At 37.9% G+C, this 20,926-nt stretch overlaps 1 protein-coding gene across 2 annotated transcripts; it reads left to right on the top strand.

Annotated features, from left to right (window-relative positions):
* Positions 1-474: 474 nt before the first annotated feature.
* Positions 475-17,614, top strand: LOC117418305 (E3 ubiquitin-protein ligase MGRN1-like). Of its 2 annotated transcripts, XM_034031226.3 has the most exons (17): positions 475-910; positions 2,732-2,850; positions 3,748-3,836; positions 4,259-4,405; positions 5,234-5,351; positions 6,507-6,573; positions 7,206-7,249; positions 7,992-8,039; positions 8,775-8,843; positions 9,007-9,166; positions 9,625-9,734; positions 10,423-10,631; positions 10,882-10,993; positions 11,278-11,323; positions 11,465-11,569; positions 12,077-12,120; positions 14,646-17,614. In XM_034031226.3, exons 1-16 carry the CDS (start codon positions 823-825, stop codon positions 12,115-12,117), a joined length of 1,572 nt encoding a protein of 523 aa, XP_033887117.2. In that variant the 5' UTR covers positions 475-822; the 3' UTR covers positions 12,118-12,120; positions 14,646-17,614. The 2 variants fall into 2 exon arrangements, with proteins under 2 accessions (XP_033887117.2, XP_033887116.2); XM_034031225.3 differs by lacking the exon at positions 12,077-12,120 and having other exon boundaries at positions 477-910.
* Positions 17,615-20,926: the final 3,312 nt, after the last annotated feature.

The raw sequence follows: 20,926 nt of genomic DNA, 5'->3' as shown, positions 1-20,926 counted from the left end.
ATAGAACATGAAGATAAGATAAATGATAATATAGGCAATGTGTAACACACTAATGCATTATTGATAAAAGCAACCCCTTTGCGTATCAGCTGTACCTTCTTGATCCGGCATGGTATGCCACCAGGAAGCTTTTAGTTTGACCCTAACATAAATAAAACAAAAACAAAACAATCCACAAGGGGCGTCCTGGAAATGTTGCACTATTTGTAATTAGAAACTGGCGGCTGGCATTTGAACGTCTTGTCTATTTTTTTCACACAATGACTCGTACACATTTTTAGAGCACATTTTGGTTGCTAATAAATAAGTAGATGACCCCAAATATGTAATTTAACATAAAAAATGAATGCAGCCTGGTACCCTACACGTCCCATGGATCCCTCAAGGTAAGCATAACAACCCCACACTGTGCTCCGGGAGTTGTAGTTTTTTACACTTCAAAAAACCCTTGATAGAAAGTGATATTTTGCGTTTAAACAACGACATTTCCCAAAGTGCATTGAGAAATGTGCGGAAATGGCGTAATACGTCGTTGTTGTGTCTGAAAAAAATATATAATCAGTGCCCTTCTTTTTGTTTGTTTTTGTCGCCTGTTTGTGGTTTTATTTAATTTCGGTGGATCTGTGTCACCTTGCTCCGAATTGTAAATATAAAGTGGGATACCTAAACCGAGCTAAATCTTTCATGATGTCTGATTGAATTTTCGTGCTCGATCTGTGGAACGTCGTTGTTTTTTTTATTTTTAACAAGTAAAGTCAATACCAAGCTTTTTTCAGTTTTTGTGTTTGACCTGCGTAGTTCAGTTTTGTGTGTGTGTGAATAATGGGTTCGATATTAAGCCGAAGAATTGCTGGAGTTGAAGATATTGACATTCAAGCAAATTCTGCCTACAGATATCCTCCGAAATCGGGTAAGCACAACATAATCATCTATATAGATAGATAGATAGATATATAGATATATATATATATATATATATATATATATATATATATATATATATATATATATAGATAAAAATAATTATAAGAGCGTGCTAATCTTACATACCCGATTGTTGTTTTCTAACCTGACAAAGTTAAGTATTTAAAAACAACAACGTATTCATTAAGGGGGTATGTATTGTTTTTGTTGTACATTTTCAGTGGTTAAGCATGTCTGTTTTTCTGTGTATGGTACTGGTAGCCCTGTTGTAAAATATGTGTGACCAATTGAACAAAAAAGAAAAATAAGACAAAACAAAAAGAAACAACATTATTTTACGTATGCAGTACATTGCTTTTTTCCTTATACTGTATTACAATATTAACAATTAACATTTTAGACACACAGACAAATAAAAATAAGTGATAGATCAGCAAGTAACAGAAGTTTTATTCTTAGTGTCTCTTAGCATGTGGAGGGTGGCTCTGCCAGTTAAGTAAACGTTACCCCCACTGAATCAGCCGCAGAAACGTTTAAAGCGATTTTTGTCCAGGCTTCTACACACACACGCACGCACAAGTGCTTGTTGCTTGTTAAGATATTTTTTTTATTTATTAGTTTATTTAGCAGACGCCTTTATCCAAGGCGACTTACAGAGACAAGGGTGTGTGAACTGTGCATCAGCTGCAGAGTCACTTAAAATTATGTCTCACCCGAAAGACGGAGCACAAGGAGGTTAAGTGACTTGCTCAGGGTCACACAATTCAACATTTTGGTCAGCTAGATGTCCATAAGTAGTGTATCACAGGAAGTTAATATATAAGCCTAAAACTATGCAGTCTCTTTTATAGAATATTGTAGTTTAGATTATAAAGTGAACTAGGTATATCATTAACGTTGACTTGTGTTAAAATAGTGTGATATAAAAACTGTAGTAGGAGCCCTCTAGCAGTAAACAAGCATTTTGGATAACAAAGATGATATCATGAACACTGAAATGTGTAATTCTGTTTCACTGCAACCATGGATAACATGTGAAAACACTATTATTAGTGTGTGTGTGTTTTAAAGTAAATGAAACTGAGTCATGTGAGTGATGCATACCTTGGATACTATTGGATGTAGGTGTGGTTGTTTTGACAATTTTCTTTTATGACAGGCTTCTTGTAAATGTCTTTGAAAATAGCACTTCTGCATATATGTCTGCAAAATATGTAGTGTTTAAGTTGGCTTGTACTATAGGTAAGGCTGGTTATGAGTTTATGGTTTAGAAGTATGGCTACACTTTCAATTTCCCTCACTTCAGCCAATAGATATTTATATTTAACCCAATAAATGATCATAAACAACTCTTCCCAAATGGATACTCTGGGTGTACTGTGAATTTCGGGGTCCTTGCAGACATGTTAATAATCTAGGCTGCTTTCTTTGTAAATAACTATGCTTCTTTCAATTGCTTTGGTTTGTCACATTATAGCAATTTCATTTACCACCAGCAAAGGTTTTACACAACCATGTGTGACGTATTCTGTCAGCCCCTCCAGATGTTGATCTGGCATAACCTTTTAGGTTTATTTGTTGCCTTTCCTCTGCTCAGAATATAAGCTCCCCTCAACTAGATAACTGTTGCTGTTTTGTGCAATTAATATATTTGGTTGGAATGGAAATACTGGATACTGGTATATCATGTTGTTTCAGAGTTGAATCTTTCTTATGTGTATTGTCAGTGCCCTCTTTTAGTAAGGTGATCAAACAAATGCTGGAAGAAAACATTATTTGGTAGGAACCCTTGCATGTTTCATTTTAGGAAACTATTTTGCGAGTCACTTCTTCATGGGAGGGGAAAAGTTTGATACTCCACACCCAGAGGGATACCTGTTTGGAGAGAACACAGACCTGAATTTCCTTGGAAACAGACCTGTGCAGGTAAAAGGAAAGCTAGGAAATGCTTAACTGTACAAACAGTACATTAGTCATGAATGAAATGCTAATAAGTAACACATTTGTTTTTAGATAGGGTACTGGTGCCAGAGTTGAATGGTGAACTATGTGTTATTAGAAGAGAAAGCCACTAGACTTTCAGTAAATTGATGTACTGTAGAATTAGCCTGTACAACTTGAACATGTAAAGCAGATCAGGGCTAGAATAAGACTAATATAATCAGTGGTATAGTAGACAGAGAATAGTTATCCACATACAGAAAGCAAGCTTATTCTTAATTATAAAGCTGTATGAAACAATCAACAATGTCATACTTTGTTTTTAAAAAAAGTCCTTCCCAATCTGTTCCCTCAAGGTTTCCTTTATTACAAAATAATGCCTGCACTAGAATTTGTATTGGCTGCAGCAAAGCATGTATTAGTGTCAACAATAATATAGATCCATTTTTATTATGTATGTGAATTAAATCTATAAAGCACAAATCACCTTGTGCTTGTAAAAGAAGAATACAAACCACCTTATTAATTTCTCTTATGTATTAAATGGAGCATCTGTGCAAAAAGTCGTTGTGCTTCTCTAATCAAGCCCTGTCCTGAAGTGTTTTGTTTGAAGTAGGTCAGCGTGCTTTTGTCTGGTTTCCAGGCTAAACAATCAACACACAAAAGCTAGCGCTGTAGTGATGACTTAGATCATTGTTTTGAATAGCAAGCTTTCTTTAGTAAACCAACAACACATTGTGTATAAATATTAACCAAGCCAGAGGTTGTGTTGAATGGATTCATTACACCACCTAAGACTTAATCAGTTACATTGTGGACAGTACATTGTTTTTTTTTGTTGCAGCTGAATTCTTTTCTCCATTCCTATTTGTTTTTATTTAGTTTCCATATGTTACCCCAGCTCCCCATGAACCAGTAAAGACATTGAGGAGTTTAGTTAATATCAGGAAAGACTCCCTTCGCTTGGTCAGGTGAGTGAAAATTATTTAACACATTTGAAGTCTTTTGGAAACAGACTGATTTTAAAATGTGCATTTCTGTAAGAAGGTGAGGTTAGCCTGAGCAGGTGAGACCGGTGGGGGAAGGTGTTAGCTGAAACTTGTAAAAGCCAAGGTTAGTTGCACAATGTCACGAAGTCCCCCGAGGCAAAAACTTCATCCCAGGTATGGCATTTGGAGTTGAAAGGGTGCATTCTTATACAAAACCCTTTTAGCGATACCAGGCTTTTGCACTGCCAGTTTACCACAGCTCTGGTTTTATCCTGCCCTGTGCAGGGAGGAGTCCCAGCAGTGCGTCAAAGCCAACCCTTTCCTGCATTCATGCTCACCGTCCTGCCAAAGAGGTCTGAGGTGATGATAAAGTGCTGACTGTATGCCTGATGTCTTTCTTGCAGGTACAAAGATGATTCAGACAGCCCAGATGAAGAGAATGGGAAGCCCAGGATCCTGTACAGTGTGGAGTTCACCTTTGATGCTGATGCTCGCGTGGCAATCAGTATTTACTGCCAGGCCTCTGAGGAATTCTCCAATGGGATGGCAGTGTAAGTTCAAGGTTTGGTTGAAGTAGGTTTAGTTTACCCTCTTCCAAGATTTCTCTGAAAAGAAGGTTAGCGTCAACATTCTGAAATATTCAGACTTCGTTATAAAAGACAAAGACAAAAAAAAAAAAAAAAAAAAAAAAAGTTCCAGTAAATCAAAAACGTATGCATTTCCTTTCACTTTGTGGACCTCATATTTTCATATAGAAAGATGCACACATTGTGGCAAACATGTATTTGATTTTTCAGTAGGATTTTTTTTTAATATAATCCAATCCCATACTACTGAATTATATTCACACTCCAGCCAGGGAATATATCTAGTGCTCTTAGCAAGTACCTTGTTGCCATGGATACACAAAGTTGGAACAGCATTGGAATGTATATTAACAGCAGGAGGCAGTAAACAGGTACAGCAGAAAGGGCTTATCTCATCATTTTCAGCTTACAGCTAATGTGTGTTGGGTTGGGGGAAGGTGTTAGAGGCAATACATAAAGCATTGTATTATCAGATAAAGTATTTGAAGTATAGGTCCATTGCCCTGATAGTTCTCTATCTCTAACCATTAGCCATCAGAAGTTCATTCTATTACTACAAATGCAAATATCACAGGGTGAAAAGAAACACGATTGGATTGTGTTTATGTACAGTAATTTGAAGTGTACCAGCTTATATCGCAATAAATAATATTTTCTGTTGTGAAAAGAAAACATTCTGTATCCAAAGATTTTCCAGAGACATAAGCGTTCTTTTATATTGTTTAAAATAAAGGCATGCACCAGTGGCTAATGCATATGCCGTCAGTACCCTGTGTTTTTGTATTTTGTTAGGTACAACCCAAGGAACCCTGCCCTGGTCTCTGAAACGGTACATTACAAGAGAGGGGTGAGCCAGCAGTTTTCACAGCCTTCTTTCAAAATTGATTTCTCTGAGTGGAAAGAGGAAGAGGTGAGTAGCGTGCAATATATGCCGGTAGTGCAGAAAATATACAAAGACATGGTGTATCTCCTTCCTGCACTACAGTCTTTATGGAAACAAGTGGATGTACATCCAGGGATGAAAATTAGAATCCCATTACATAGCAGTTTGATCCATTCTTGGTTTTACTGTGAGTGTTACCTATACACTGTGGCTAATCAAGCTCGCAGTAAAACCCAGAATGGGTGAAACTGCTGTGGAATAGGAGTCTTATTTACACCCCTGTACATCTGAATTTTAATTTGAGTAGATTAGACCCATTTTCTGCAAAGCCTGAGCTTCAAACATAAAATCTGTGTAAAGAAATGTCTTAGTCTTGCAGAAAACAGTTTGACAAAAAAAATGTCTTGATGTGAACTGTAGGGTCTTTTTTGATAGCAGTTTGTAGGTGCTGGGTGGGTGGGTGGGGGGGGGGGGGGGTTGCTGCAGTTGCAAGTGGTGAATAAGTTAATGGCAGCTCTTTAAGTTCCCATTATAACTGCTTTAGTAAACGCTTGGGTCGTGCTGTCTGCAAGGTTTCTGATGCTCTGTACATGATGTCACTTGACTTTGACATCCTGCTAATTCTATAGGGATAGCCCTGGAGAGAAATCAATACCGCTAATAGTACAGCATGTTCTAAAATGACTGTGAGGGGGAAGGTAATTCCAGTTCTTAAGTAAGTCCATATACTTTAGCCATGGCCAGCAAGACGTAAAGCCAAATGTCACTTGTACGAAAACTGCACTTGAAATGTAATCTCAAATCTTAGTAACATTGTTATGGCAGTACAGAAAAATAAAGTTACAGGGCATTTAACTGAAGTTTCTGTTATGCTGTTCCTACATAACTTACTGCACTTTCAGTCCTTGATTTGTGACTGGAGGTTTTAAGGAGGGTCCTCTCTAATTGGATAACATCATAGATCACTTGCTTGTAGTGGGATGGCAATTGGTTCTGAGCTCAGTTAGACATCGGATTTAACTGCATATATAAATACATTTTAACATTTTAATATGTGATCTAATGACTGTCACTCCACTGTAGACTTTCTGTGCTTTTACTTTTGAGAACCAGGCGGGATGCTTGTGCTTTGTATTGATATCTGGGGATTGTTTTGTTTTGAACATCATGATTTCTTTTCAGCTCAACTTTGACCTGGAAAAAGGCATTTTCCCTGTGGTGATCCAAGCTGTGGTTGATGAAGGTGATGGTAGGTTTCCTAATTTAAGCATCCCTGTGTAAATCTAACAATACCCCTTACTTTAATAAGTGACCTTAGATATCTGCCATGTAGTCATATGATTATTATTTTTTGGATGATAAAGACCTAAAGCTTTGAGAGAATCATAAAATGTAGTCGCAATGAGGAGACGCAATCCCTGCCGGTTTCCCATCCCCCCCACCCCGGGATAGTTCGAGCCAATGTGACGCCCCCCTCGGAGTCCCCAGCAAAGTTCGGCCTCTTTACACAGCCTGGATGCAAACTGGTGCCGTCCAAGCTGTGTGACTCATCTTGCTCTCCCAGCGGCAGCCCTTTAACTGGATGAGCCACTCGGGGACCCCTGTCTTGCTTTTTTTTAATGTCAAAGTCAAGACTTTCACATTGAGCTCTGACTTAATATGGCATATTGAGATCATATAAATAAGATTCTGGAAGATGGAAACGGTAAACTTTGAGTTATTTATATAATATTTCATTACCAGTGTTGTCCTGTAAAAATGAACTCTCATTTCTTGGTTCTTTTAGTCCTGTGTTATGGCACAGTATCCTTAGAGGAGTTGTGCATTCTGACAAAGGCTTTAGGAGACTTAATACCACTGTGTTCTTCATACTCCTTGCAGTGATCGCAGGACATGCTCATGTTCTTTTGGCAGCCTTTGAAAAAGTAAGTGAGATTTAAAGATTACCTGGTTGCTTTCTAAATATCTTGGTATGAATAGGTAATCATTTGCTCTTTTAAAAATATGTTAATGGTTTCAATCAGCAAGGCATCTTACAAATGCAGAGGTACTTCAAAATGTGTCCCAAATGCTCCCAAGACTGACATTACGTTGAATAAATACAACGGCACCATTGACCTGAAAAAAATAAAAAGACCCAAGGGGAGGGACCACTGAACTATTTGAATCCCCATATGGGTTTGCCAACATGTGTTCTTTGTACCTCCATGTACCACATAGGCTTTTGATGCTATTTACAGATAATTAAGCTCTGCGGCTTCTCCTGCTGTGAAAGCCATTAGTGCTTATTAAATGGCAAAGCTACGTTTTTATGGCCGTCAGTCTCCCTGAGAGACTTTCAATGACAATCATTCCATTGCTTTTTATTGCACTTTAAAATTGTGTTTATGAAAAGGCATGCACAGTATCAGATTCCATAACGTTTATCTTCAGGGAGATTACGATTTTCATAATGTGGATACTGACCAAAATGGATAAGGCATGTGTGTGTGTGTTTTTGTTTTGTATTTGTGTTACCCATAACAATGAAAACAAATAGATTTCTTCATGTGTATACCAGAATACTCAAGAACTATAAACAATGGGGTATTCATCCTTTTTGACAAATGCGTTAACTAAAAAAAGTAGTAACTTGAAACTAATTGTATCTCATTTTCTCATTGGCAGCACGTTGACGGCAGTTTTTCAGTGAAGCCTTTAAAACAGAAACAGATTGTAAGTAACCATATAGCTTGTTATTAAAATAGTTGTGTAGTATTCAAGGCTGCAGAAGCAGGACATGTTGCTGTATTAAGCAGGAATGTTTCTGATTGTGCTTTGTTTACTGCAGTGGCAGCTCAGCTGGCTGCATTTGTTACAGTACTATTTTTTAATCACATGCTACCACTACTACTGTACTAATAATAGAAGTCTCACATTTCCATATGAAGTGCTCTTTGTTTCATTAGCCTGTGGAATTCTCTGGTCTGTTAATGATCACCCAAGTCTTGTCTCAGTCCTAATCAGGACTGCAGGGATCAGAATAAAGTTGGAGGAATATAAAGAATACAGTATATATAAAAACGGGTTTTAAAGGGTATATTTGCCTTCAAGCAACAGCACAAATTATCCTTATTGTCAACGGCTGTAAGGTGCACAAATGACAATTGAAGTATAGAGCCTCTACAGTGTACTGGATATAAATGATTCAACTCCAAATACCAGAGATATTGACTAGTTGCCTGCTTTAGTTGTCTGCTAAATATATATAGATGAAAGCCCTACACCAGCGATTGGCACACCCTATTAGTTATCTTCTTTCAGCTTTTAGTTATCTTTCAGCTAGAGCCCCCTTGTGACTATAAATGTAATTGCATACTAGCTTGGTTAGCCACAGTGTTGCTTTTTCTTAAAAAAAACCCCAAATAAGTAAATAATAATTGCTGAAACTCAGCTGCACCCATGCTTTAGGTGGATCGTGTGAGCTACCTGCTACAGGAGATCTATGGAATAGAAAACAAGAACAACCAGGAGACCAAGGTATTCTATCAGTATTGGTATTCTTGGCTAGAGCCATACTGATCCATGTTACAAAGTAATGTTTGTATAGGAAATACATTTTGATTGCATGCTTTATGGTGATATATTAAAAGCAAACATTATAAAATTGTACTGTTTGCTGCTGATGCACCTTTGTTTTTAGCCCTCGGATGATGAGAACAGTGACAACAGCAATGAGTGTGTGGTGTGCCTGTCGGACCTGCGCGACACCCTGATTCTGCCCTGCCGACACCTGTGCCTGTGTAACTCCTGTGCTGACACCCTGCGATACCAGGCCAACAACTGCCCCATCTGCAGATTGCGTGAGTGCTTTAGAGGTTTGGAGGAGGATAAGAGGGGGCTCTGAAGTAGCTTTATAGGGGCAGTAACTCGTGCGGGCTCGGCTTTAAAGATGCATTAGCTCCATTCTGTTTTTCCTACTTTCTGATAGTCTTTAATGAAACTCCTAGATGTCATGTATAAAATGTTTGCATTAGAGGATGTCCCTGCTGGTTACTCCAGATGACACTGATTAACACAGGCACACAGAAGTGTGTTCCCTGCCAAGAATTTTTAATTCTTTGTCTCTTAACTAACTGTATTTGGAGTGGGAAACTGAAATTTAAAGAGCTCTTTGATAAAAGCACAGTACTATAATATAAAACTGGAAATGGAGAGTATGTAAAACACATTATGCAGTTATTATATCCTTACCTAGGTGCTCATTGAGAAACAAGTTAATAATAAATGTCACAAATAAGTATTTCTGTATTATCCATAGCTTTCCGTGCATTGCTTCAGATCCGTGCTGTCCGCAAGAAGCCTGGGGTCCTGTCTCCTGTATCCTTCAGCCCTGTCCTAGCACAAACAATGGACCATGACGAGCACTCGGTATGTGACACGCACACTAATGTCTTTTAGTCCTTTAATCTCCGATGTGCAGTATACACAACGTACAAGGCAAAATGGTTGGTTTTTAAGCTGTTAAGATATCCTTTAGAATATCATTAAATACACCTCTGTTGTGTGCAGTAGTTATCTTGTGCTGCAGTCGTGGGTTTTTATGCTGTCACTTTTGGTTTAATCGGAGTGAAATTTTTGCAAAAAAAGAATCATCATAAGCTAATCAGCTTCTTTACATAATGCTTGTGTCGCAGAAAGTGGCATTCTTACAAATCAAACAAATGTCTCTAGTTAGAAAAGCAGACTTGAGCTGGGGGAATCGCAGCCTTCCAGCTGCTTAGCGTGAGCTAGATACAGATACCATTCAAAATATTGATGCATGTTTTTTTGGTTGGTTGGTTTTTGTCTTTTTTTTTTTTTTTTTAAATGTCAAAGCTTCACAAAATGCTTACCACATTATAATCTCCCTGGTTGTGCTCCAGGATTGGGAAGTCTAAAACTGTTATATGGTAAGCATTTATAGTTTTAAAACAGTAATTCACTGCGATCACACAAGCATTGATGGGATCAGTCCAATAAATTGGACCAAGCTAAGCCTTGTCTAAATAAAGTTTCATTATTCCATTTCACATAAGGATTATAAAGTCTATGCATACTTTTGTTTTTTTCCCCCCAGAGTTCAGACAATATCCCACCAGGCTTTGAACCCATCTCCCTGCTGGAAGCCCTGAATGGTCAGCGATCAATATCCCCAAGTATCCCCTCCGCCCCCTTGTATGAAGAGATCAACTTCTCTGGGGGTCTGGTGGAATCTCTCCCCCTCTCTAGCCGGCCGCTGGGCAACGACAACCAAGCCATGGACAGGAGCAGCAAGTCCCCAGACAGGTGAGCCCCGTGAAACATGCTGATCTGGAACTCCCCTGTTTATAATTATCGTGAGACAAATGCAAGTGCTGTCATTGACATTAAAGCTCACTCGGGTGTTGCAGCATCACATTTACACAAGCGCATCAAGACCCTTTGTATACATGCCCTCTGTACTATTACTGTTACTGTTACTTTAGGTTAAACCTATTGGGTAGTTTATTAGAAAGTGACTGTGTAATCCAATCCTTTCTTTTACCATTCCTTGCAGCACACTGCGCTCGCCCTCCTCCCCTATCCAGGAGGAAGATGAAGAGAAGCTGTCTGAGGTTTCTGATGCCCAGCCTCATCCTCTGATAGCCAGCAATCCCAACTCACCAGAGGTAGGCACGACAGGGCTCTCTCAGTTGCCCAGGAATTGGTAGAAATATGAATTCTGTATTTGGTTTTAAAAATACAAACAAAAGGCTCACTAAGTAAGCATGCAGTGTATGAACTGTAGGGTATCGTGCATTCAATAATTAAAAACCAGATGGACTGAGATATGACTACAGGATCTGTTTAATAAGTTCCAATTGAATAAATCCCTCTGTGTCCCTGGTATGTGGTGCAATCTACTGAATCTTACTGTGATGCAAGTCTTATTTATTTATTTTGTCATCTTAAGACCACAGCAACAGAAGATTCTCCGGTCTCTGTCACACCAAAGAAAGGTGAGGAAAAACTAAAATTTGAAGCCATTAACTTAACCTGTTGGGTAGCTCAGTACTGATAACTGAATGCATGAGTGAGTGAGCACCATTGTCTTTGGATGCTGGTGGACTGAAAGCAGCTTTTGCTTTTAATATTTTCAGTTCAGAGGTCCCGGTCCATGGAAGATATTCTCCAAGACCGCAGCAGTGAGCACAGCAGCCTGACTAAGACCGACAGTGACCCGCCAGTGGAGATCTCCCTGCCAGGTAAACCTGTCCTGTGAAACACTGCTCTGTATCCCACTCCTGGGGGAAATACTGGGCTATGCCAAGGGTTAAAATATGAGAACTTGATAGACCCACAGCAAACCCTTCTGCACCAGATTACTCCAACACAACTGCCAAGTCACAGCACTCATTTTCAATTCATTTGTTGTACTGTACTTCATAAAGATAATAACTGGCCACATTTGTTGATTTTATTTCCACCTGTTACATTGTTGCTTATAACCTTAATTGCTTTTTGTCAAACTGAAAGAATTTATAGTTATCCTTTGTGTGGGGTTTTTGATAGCTGTAGTATTGAGATACAGAGCTTGCATTTTATCAATCGGTTAAATAAAGGGAAGATGACAGATGATGGAAACAATATGTAATTTATTGCATGCGTTAAGTCGTAGCTTGCCATTACTCACACAGCCTCACCTCTAACCTGTGTGTCATTGTTTTTCTAACATTCTCTTCCACCCCTCCTCCTCTCCTTGGTCTGGGCAGCCCTGGGTCCTGACTCCTGCCCAGTTGGTATTGAGGAGTAACTGGTATGTTGGCCTTCCTGTCTCCCTCTGTTATTTTCTGCTGTGGATCTCCATGGCTTCCTATGTGTCTGTCTGTAGAATCTAAGAACTGTGATAAACCGTGATAAACCTGTGTGTCTTGTCAACCAATAGTGCTCCTGTAGAAGTATTGCTGCAACTTAATTCTCAGTGTTAACCGCAACAAAATTACTAAATGAAACAAAATGCATTGCAAAGCTAAATTATCCCCTACACTGTTTTATAATTATTTGTTTCAGCATTCCTGTCTAGGTAAGAGCAAAGAGGAAACTAAAAATGTGTAAGGTGTGGGTTCATGTTTTATGTTTAAGCAGAGACATGGTAGTACTAGTCCTGAATAAGGCTGTATTTTTTTCTTCATGGTTGTCACAGATTTCACGATTTCTGTGAAATTTACCCATTGCTGTGAAATATGCAGTTCCCTGTGAAAATTCCCATTTCTAAAAGAAGTGTAAATATACAGATTTTTTTTATCACTTAAAAATAAATACAGCAAACATTTGCATCTCTTACACTGCATTACACTTCAATGAAAAAGACACCAGCTGCATCAAAGATTGGAAATATTTCTGCTAAAGATGGCTCTGCCCCGTACAAGAAGGGGGTATTTCATGTGTCTGGTTTTATTACATACACTACTGGTCAAAAGTTTTAGAACACCCCCATTTTTCCAGTTTTTATTGAAATTTAAGCAGTTCAAGTCCAGTGAATAACCTGAAATGGTACAAAGGTAAGCGGTAAACTGCCAGAGGTTAAAAAAAAAAGTTTAGGTTACCAAAAACTGAAAAATAATGTACATTTCAGAGTTATACAAAAAGGCCTTTTTCAGGGAACAAGTAATGGGTTAACAACTTACAGCTGTTCTGCAGCAATGGAAGTAAATTAAGCCTTGAAAGTTGATGCTAACAATTCCTACAGGTGTCCCAACTTTTGTTGATTACTTACAAACCCTCTGTCTGTATAAAAGCAGTGTTGGAACAGACTGTGTTACTACACCCTCTTAAGCATTATTTGGACAGTATTGTACTGCAGGAAGTAGTATATTGCTCTCTTAATGGCGAGAAAAAGGCAATTAACAAAGGAAGACAGACAGACCATTATAACCCTTAAAAGTGTAGGTCTTTCCTTTAGAGAAATTGCAAAGAAAGCCAAGGTGTCAGTGAGTACAGTTTCCTACACCATCAAAAGGCACTTGGAAACTGGAGGAAACTCTGACAGGAAGAGGTCTGGCAGACCCAAAGCCACAACAGAATCAGAAGACAAGTTTCTGAGAGTCAACAGCTTGCGTGATAGGCGGCTCACAGGTCAACAGCTTCAAGCACAGCTTAACACTAGTCGAAGTAAGCAAGTCTCAGTTTCAACTGTGAAGAGAAGACTTCGAGCTGCAGGTTTGACAGGTCGAGTGGCAGTAAGAAAGCCATTGCTAAGATGGCAAAATAAGAAAAAGAGGCTTGCCTGGGCCATGAAGCACCACCAGTGGACTACTGAAGACTGGAAGAAGGTCTTATGGACCGATTAATCAAAATTTGAAATCTTCGGTTCATCACGCAGGGTTTTTATACGCCGTCGAGTAGGCGAAAGGATGGTTCCTCGGTGTGTGACACCAACTGTCAAACATGGAGGAGGAAGCGTGATGGTCTGGGGCTCTTTTGCTGGATCCAGAGTCGGCGACTTGCACAGAGTGAGTGGCACCCTGAACCAAAACTGCTACCACAGCATTTTGCATCGCCATGCAGTACCCTCTGGTATATGCCTAGTTGGTCAGGGGTTCATCCTACAGCAAGATAATGACCCAAAACATACCCCCAGGCTATGTCAGAACTACCTTAGAAGAAAAGAACAAGACGGTAGGCTTCAAATCATTGAATGGCCAGCACAGTCTCCAGACTTAAACCCCATCGAGCTGGTTTGGGATGAACTGGACAGAAGGGTGAAAGCAAAGCAACCTACAAGTGCAACACATTTGTGGGAACTTCTGCAACAGTGTTGGGAAGAACTTTCCGAACAATATTTGATTTCCATTGTAGAAAGAACGAGAAAAAACTACTTTGAGTCAAAAATTTAGATTAAATTTTGTTAAACAAAACGATTCCATGATTTCTTTTTTTTATCTCCAATTGTTTATTTGTTCTATGCTTTAATTTCAGAGTACATTGAGACATTAAACTGCGTAAATTTCAATAAAAACTGGAAAAATTGAGGTGTTCTAAAACTTTTGACCGGTAGTGTATATTTGTGTTTGCAATTTTTTTTTTCTGCTTTTAATAAATATTATGTTGAATCATGAAAAAAAAAAAAATACAGCTCAAGTCATGAACAGTTGAGCCTGATCGCTGTTTGACAATAAGGAGCGTTAGAATCTTGTACTCCTTTTAGTACATTTCTCCCAGGGTGACTTCTGATTGCTGGATGGAAGACCTTCTGAGATCTGCCTCCTCCGGTAAGCTATTCAATAGATTTATTCCACACTGCTTCCTAATTCCTCCTCCTCCTCCTCCTCCTCTCAACAGGATCCTCCGAGTCGACAGAGAGCCTGAAAAGCCAGAGCACAAACAGTTCAAGCCAGCCTCTCCTCTCCCCCCCTAGCAGCCTTCACATCGAGGACGAGCAGCATGCTTCATAAACACGGCAGGAACGATACCTCCCAGGGAGCCTGTCACAATACCCTGGGTTTTATTTTCAGGACCTTTCCTTTCATTTCAAAGCCACCAACAGCAAGGCGCTGTGTTTTATGATAACGACATCAAGCACTAACTAGAATGAGTACAAACACACAGCAGCCTTTTAAAGGGTATTTTTAGTTACTGAAGTGTTGATGCAACAATGCTGTCTTCATTTTAGAGCACAGTATGATTTGATTAGGGTTTGAATTTCCATCAGTCAGTGTGTGGTTTTTTTCCCTCCTACATCAAATTTGTTTTCAAGTTTAATTGAGTTATTTAAAAATAATAAGTGTGGATGAGAAAAAAACTTAATGGAAATGTGACCTTCAGATACTTCTGCTGTCAGGCTGCAATGCTGAAAATATATACACAAGAACTTATGCTTCCTTAGCTACAGCGCAATCAGTTTATTGCTTGAAACAGGTGTATGCAAGTGTATATGCTTTAGTATAAGCATTATTGTGTCTGGTGCATATAATTACTTGCATTTAACATTTTAGATGGCAGTATCACTGCATTGAAGTAATTTACAACAGTATGTGACTGATTGATTTAATTAACTAAATGCTCAATCGTATGCTTATTGCTTTAGCTTTATAATTCTGTCTCCAGTCACTGAGAAACACAAACAGAAAATGTTAATGTTATTGGTGTTTGGCTCGTCTTTATCCCACAGATGAAGCTGGGGCAATGGTAGTTCCAAAATATTTTTGTTTATTTATTTATTTTTTTGATTTTATTTGAAAGTCCTTCCTAAATCCATGCGTGTGTCTGAAAGGGGAACCAATATGTTCCTGCCTTTTATAATAAAATCCAGGTGCTTTCACTCCGTATCATACTGATGAAGTATTTAATACTTGAGGCCAGATATATCTTGCATGTATCTGGTCATTCCTATCATGTTAGTCTTGTCATATACAGACTACAGTACAGTTTCTTTTTATATTTATTTCTGAAATGAAGTAGCAAACCTAATTGATCACTTTTATTGTACTATTGTTTGTTTTTTATACAAATGAACACTGCATTTAAAAAAAAAATAATTATATACATATATACACATACACACACATTTGTTAACTGACAAATAATGGTTGCATTCTGGACAGCTTTCAAAGCTATACCTTTAGTGTAATATAGAGAATGTTGAAAGTGCATCGGCAGAAACTAGTTTTTAGCACTTTAGTAGAATGATGTACTGTATTATAAATAATAGCACAGTCAGAGACTAATCATAATGGGTGACCCCCTACCATGTGACTCCATTAGGGTACTTACTGAACAATAATGTTGCTTCCTGCAGGTGTTTATTTCAGTTGTAGAAATCTGATTGTGTGAACAAGCTCTGTAGATATCGACATTGGTTGCTAGCTCAATTTAACCATTTCTACTTTCAGAATACCCAAACCTGATAAGATCAGATCTATTTAATGAATAAAAAGAAAGTATCCTGCCAATCTAAGGTATCTCTTTTGTAAAAAAAATGTGGGTGTCCTGCTTTTTTTTCCAGTTAGTATTGAGAATCTTAAGATCTAATCTTACAGTCTAAAATCTTTAAGATTTTTTCATGGAGGTGGTTACTGAACCTTCAAATAGGTATATCTAAGAGAGATGTAATATCAGATGGCAGATTTAGAAATCCCCCCAGAGGTTCCAACTCACAGATCAATGCTTGCCACTTAAAGAGCACATATCTCAATAATATTAGTGACCTGTTGGTACTTTTTAATTCTCCATGTTTATCAAATTATTAAAATAGCATTTTAGGAAATTAACACAGGCTATGAGAGCAGAGGGGAGGGGAGGGGGGGATGTACAGTTTGAGCTGTCTGAACAGGTGTGAGTTACCTTTTACACAAGCAATCAGTGGCCTGCACTTGTATTTTCCTTGTAAAGTGTGCTATTAGAGAAACCATGACTATGGCCGGGTTAATTAGAATGCCTCGAACTGCCACTACATCAAAAGAAGTAGCAGCGGGCTTTGATTAGTCTGGATCATAGGAAGCAGGTGCTAGAGAACTGCATGGTTTCCAGAGACCCCCCCTTTTCCCCCCCCCACATCTTGTATCATATAGAAAATCACATTAACTGATTGACAGAGCTACAGTACCTATTAAACACAAATTGTCTGTCTTAAGTAAAGTTATTTAAAATATGTATAAGGAAATCCGGTTTCTGGTAGAAAGGCTGTCACCCCCCCCCCCCCCCCCCAGAGCCAGACTGTCGCATTTATAATGCTATCTCTAAACTGAAATATTCAACGGTGCCTCCATATCTGATTCTTACTTGCATTTGTACCACATGGATTTTTTTGTCAGAACAATGTCTGGTATTATGCATGATTATCATGTGACAATACCAGACATTTCCCCCTAAGCACAACCCCCCCCCCCCCCCCCCCTTGGGGTAAATGTGCATCTTCATGTGCATTTTAGTATTATTAAAATCAACATAATGATCCAACACTGCCTTGTTCTCAATATAAAAATCTTCCTATAACTATTGTAGCATTCTATTCAGTGATTGTCGTTCAACTACATTTTTAGCTCTGGACAGTGAAGCAGTTCTGCTTTATAAATAACATGTACATATATGTAGTGACTTTGAGAAAAAACTTTGTGGAAATTATATGTGAGCTTTAATTGGCTTATTGATTTATGTATTTGTAAAACCTTTATCTAGTTGTTTCCTTATTGTAGCTGATACCAGTTTGTTAATGAATTTGATTGTTCATCACTCAAGGTAGTGTTTGCTTATTACTAAAGCTTGTTTTTTTTCAGTTTCTACAAGTATAGTAATAAATGAATAGAACAGTATTTGCTGTTGTCTCGTATTTTGTTGTTTGTGGAAAATGAACTGATTCGCTGTAATCATGTTTGTTTCTACTTTATGTAGAAGAATAGGTGGACTACAGTGAATTGCAAGGTCATAATTGCATCAAATGGTTCAGGTGACCGATAATCCACGTGTGCGAAACTCGAGTGATTTATGATGAATTCACCAAAACTCTGAGATGCAATTATAACCTAAAGTAATTCACTGCAGACCAACATTTATTTTGAAGTCAGTTTTCTTTTGTTGTGTTGTAGTTTTCTTGGTCTCCAATGAATTATTCTCTGCCTTCAAGTTGGCAACTTTGAAACAGGACATTTTCAGAGAAAAAAATGTTGGTGAAAGGACTAAATAGGCAATGTATCGTCACATTGCTTAATTATGACTTTTGTAAGGGATGAGATTCCATTCTAGTACTTCTCTGTGCACTCTGTATTATTTCCTATACCTAGAAGGTTACTTTTGTGAAGTGTGGTTCTTTAAGTACAGTTGTTTAGAAACCACAGTTGCAACCTTTAAATGTATGGGGTACGCATGGTATTACATTGTTGCTTTTGCTGTATCAGATGGCTCTCAAACCTTAATGGGTGATGTGCATTAAGAAATTTAAACAAAAGAACTGTGACAGGCGTCATTGGCTATGATGTGAAAAAGAAACACTCTGTGTAAGGAAGTATGTCTGGCTAATTTGTTTCCTTATGCAGGTATTGACTTTTATGCACATTTGCTGTTTATATATATATATATATATATATATATATATATATATATATATATATATATATATATTAGTATTTTTTCGATCGGAACCAGAATACAGAAAACAACCTAAGGTCTCAAGTTCTGCACCTGAAAACAAATGGTAAAAACAAAGTATTTACTACTGCCACTAGGTGGTAGTATTTACCCACCTTTGAATGTCAAAATACATCCTTAAAACAAATGCAGTACTGTATATACTGGTAGCTTTCCAAAATAAATAGTTTTTCCAAAACATCATAAATAACTTTTAAGTCACTCAACCCCCCAAGTCATTTTATTGAATATTGCTTTTTTTTTTTTTTTTAAATAATTGCATACAGAAAATGGTTCAGTACTTGGTAATTAATCTAAAACACATCATTTGTTGAACATTAATTAGCACAACTCTGCATGGGCCTTAAACAAAAGAGCTTTCCACAGTCTCTGCTGGTGCCTCTCAGTTATGTGATTGTGAAAAAAATGAAATTCATCTTTCCACTTTCAATAGCATGCACGGTTCCTTCCTACATTACAATTAGCCTGAACATTCCTCACCAGTGGCTCTTGCTCACCTCCAGTGTATAATGTAGTAGTGCAAACAGCTCTAAAACCAAATGCAAACAGTTTGATTAATGGCAATCTCTAAATATTTACTGTATGAGACATGTTACATCAATACACGTCATGACTAACTTGTATTTTCTTTTTATTTATTATGCTTGGTGATTTGAATAGAAATAATGTGGTCAACTGTTTCTGTTTCAACTGTTTATGATCTCATTATCATGCATGAAGGGGAGTTTCAAAGGAGGCTGGGAAAGTCGCGTTCCTTCGTTAAGTTGTAAATGGTTTATGACTTTGAACTTTATACAAGAGTTTTGCAATAAAGGGTATAAGTTAAATAAGAAAACAGCCTTCAGAGACTTATTTAGATTCATATAGTCTTTAAAGGAACCACTAGGAGAGATTTATCCCTGAAACACAAATCAGTAAGGGATCCCTTCGAAGGTCCTTTTCTGTTTCATACAACGCTAAAATAGCATGCATGATGCATTACAAGTGAAACTTTCTATATGCTGGGCTGTGCCAAAAAAGCTATAGGCTACCTACCGTAGCACTTGAATTATTTGAACACTACATTATTGCAACCTGGGGGTAATAATATTAATATCCTGAACTGATGACAAAATATTTGAACAAATAAAGAAATAAGAACCTTATTTTTTAATTCTAGGATTATAAAAACAATAAACAATACATGCAATATCTGGCCACCAAGTAGGCTTAATACTGATTTGAAAATAAAATTTGGGAGTAGACAGGAATGTGTTATTGAATTTATTTTTGTACACCTCTAGCTCATATACAGAAATTCATCCTGGATTCAGGCTTATCAGTTTTAGTCTTTACTTCAAGAGAAACAGAAATCTGCTGGCTTCTGCATTAACAGGCAGCCTAACAAAATTCATCACTACCTGCTTGCCTAAATACACATCTACAACCAAGCTCACTACTGCATATTTAATTTAACAATAATTGTATAGACCAACATCATCTGTCCGGGGAAAGCTGGGACCCTATATTCCTCAGGAAGAAAAAATATATTTAAAAAAAATGTTTTCTGCTCCTTGTCAGTTTCACTAACTTAGAGACGTTTTTTTCTTCTCTTCTTCACTATTTAAAACAGAAACAAGCATAGTAAAGCTTTTATATCTGGCATCTTGAAGAATGCTGCTATCCTATGAGTCCCATATATTGTACGTGGACTGTGTTGATGATGTGGTTTTAACTGCTGTGTAGCCCTGGGACCACGTTGTAAAATCCACATATACAACATGCTGTATGATATATGCTCAGGGGTGATAGAAACATGAATGTTTGCCATCTCGTCCTGGAAAGAGACTGCGGTGCAAAGTTCCTACGTGCATGCTTTACGTGCTATGTAGCTTGGATATTGTAATTACCCAATGCATTGTACGAAGTATTTGGAGAGTAACAATAGCTGCTGAATGCTGGGGACAAAATGCAACATACGCGGGGCTGACTGGCGCGAGTTTTCAGCGTTGGCGCTGCACGCCCTGCTGGTTAGTGATAGTGTTACTATTCCGCAGCGCTAGAGGCGTCCTGCGGGGTTGGTCTGATGTTTTGATAAGAAGAATGCCTTCATAGCTTTAGTGCTAGCAATAGATCATCAGATAACGCTTAGAACAAACAGAAACACCTGTCACTATTGCTGCATTCCCCGCGTAAACTCACCCGTTCTCAAGGTAGACCATGAAAGAAGCGCATAAGTAACAGTCTATATGATGAACATGCGCACATACATAGCCTACATTTCTTACAGTTTACATTCTGCAACAGCTTAGTGGTCATCAGCGTGCAAAAATCAATATATTTTTTTCGTGTAATTTTTAGTTCTTGTTGAGCAGGTCTGCTTGCCCGAAGGAGATATATATATATATATATATAGATATATATATATATATATATATATATATATATATATATATATATATATATATATATATATATATATATATATGATTTTCCATTAC

Source organism: Acipenser ruthenus, chromosome 13 (assembly GCF_902713425.1).
Source record: "Acipenser ruthenus chromosome 13, fAciRut3.2 maternal haplotype, whole genome shotgun sequence".
In the NCBI taxonomy this organism is placed as follows: Eukaryota; Metazoa; Chordata; class Actinopteri; order Acipenseriformes; family Acipenseridae; genus Acipenser; species Acipenser ruthenus.
Note: the sequence above shows the minus strand (reverse complement) of the source record. Positions and strands in the feature narration are given on the sequence as shown.

Coding starts and splice junctions, on each gene's coding strand:
- LOC117418305 (XM_034031225.3), top strand. CDS start 823: ATGGGTTCGATATTAAGCCGAAGAATTGCTGGAGTTGAAGATATTGAC. Junction 10,632..10,881: donor AGCAGCAAGTCCCCAGACAG/GTGAGCCCCGTG, acceptor CATTCCTTGCAG/CACACTGCGCTCGCCCTCCT. Junction 10,994..11,277: donor GCAATCCCAACTCACCAGAG/GTAGGCACGACA, acceptor TGTCATCTTAAG/ACCACAGCAACAGAAGATTC.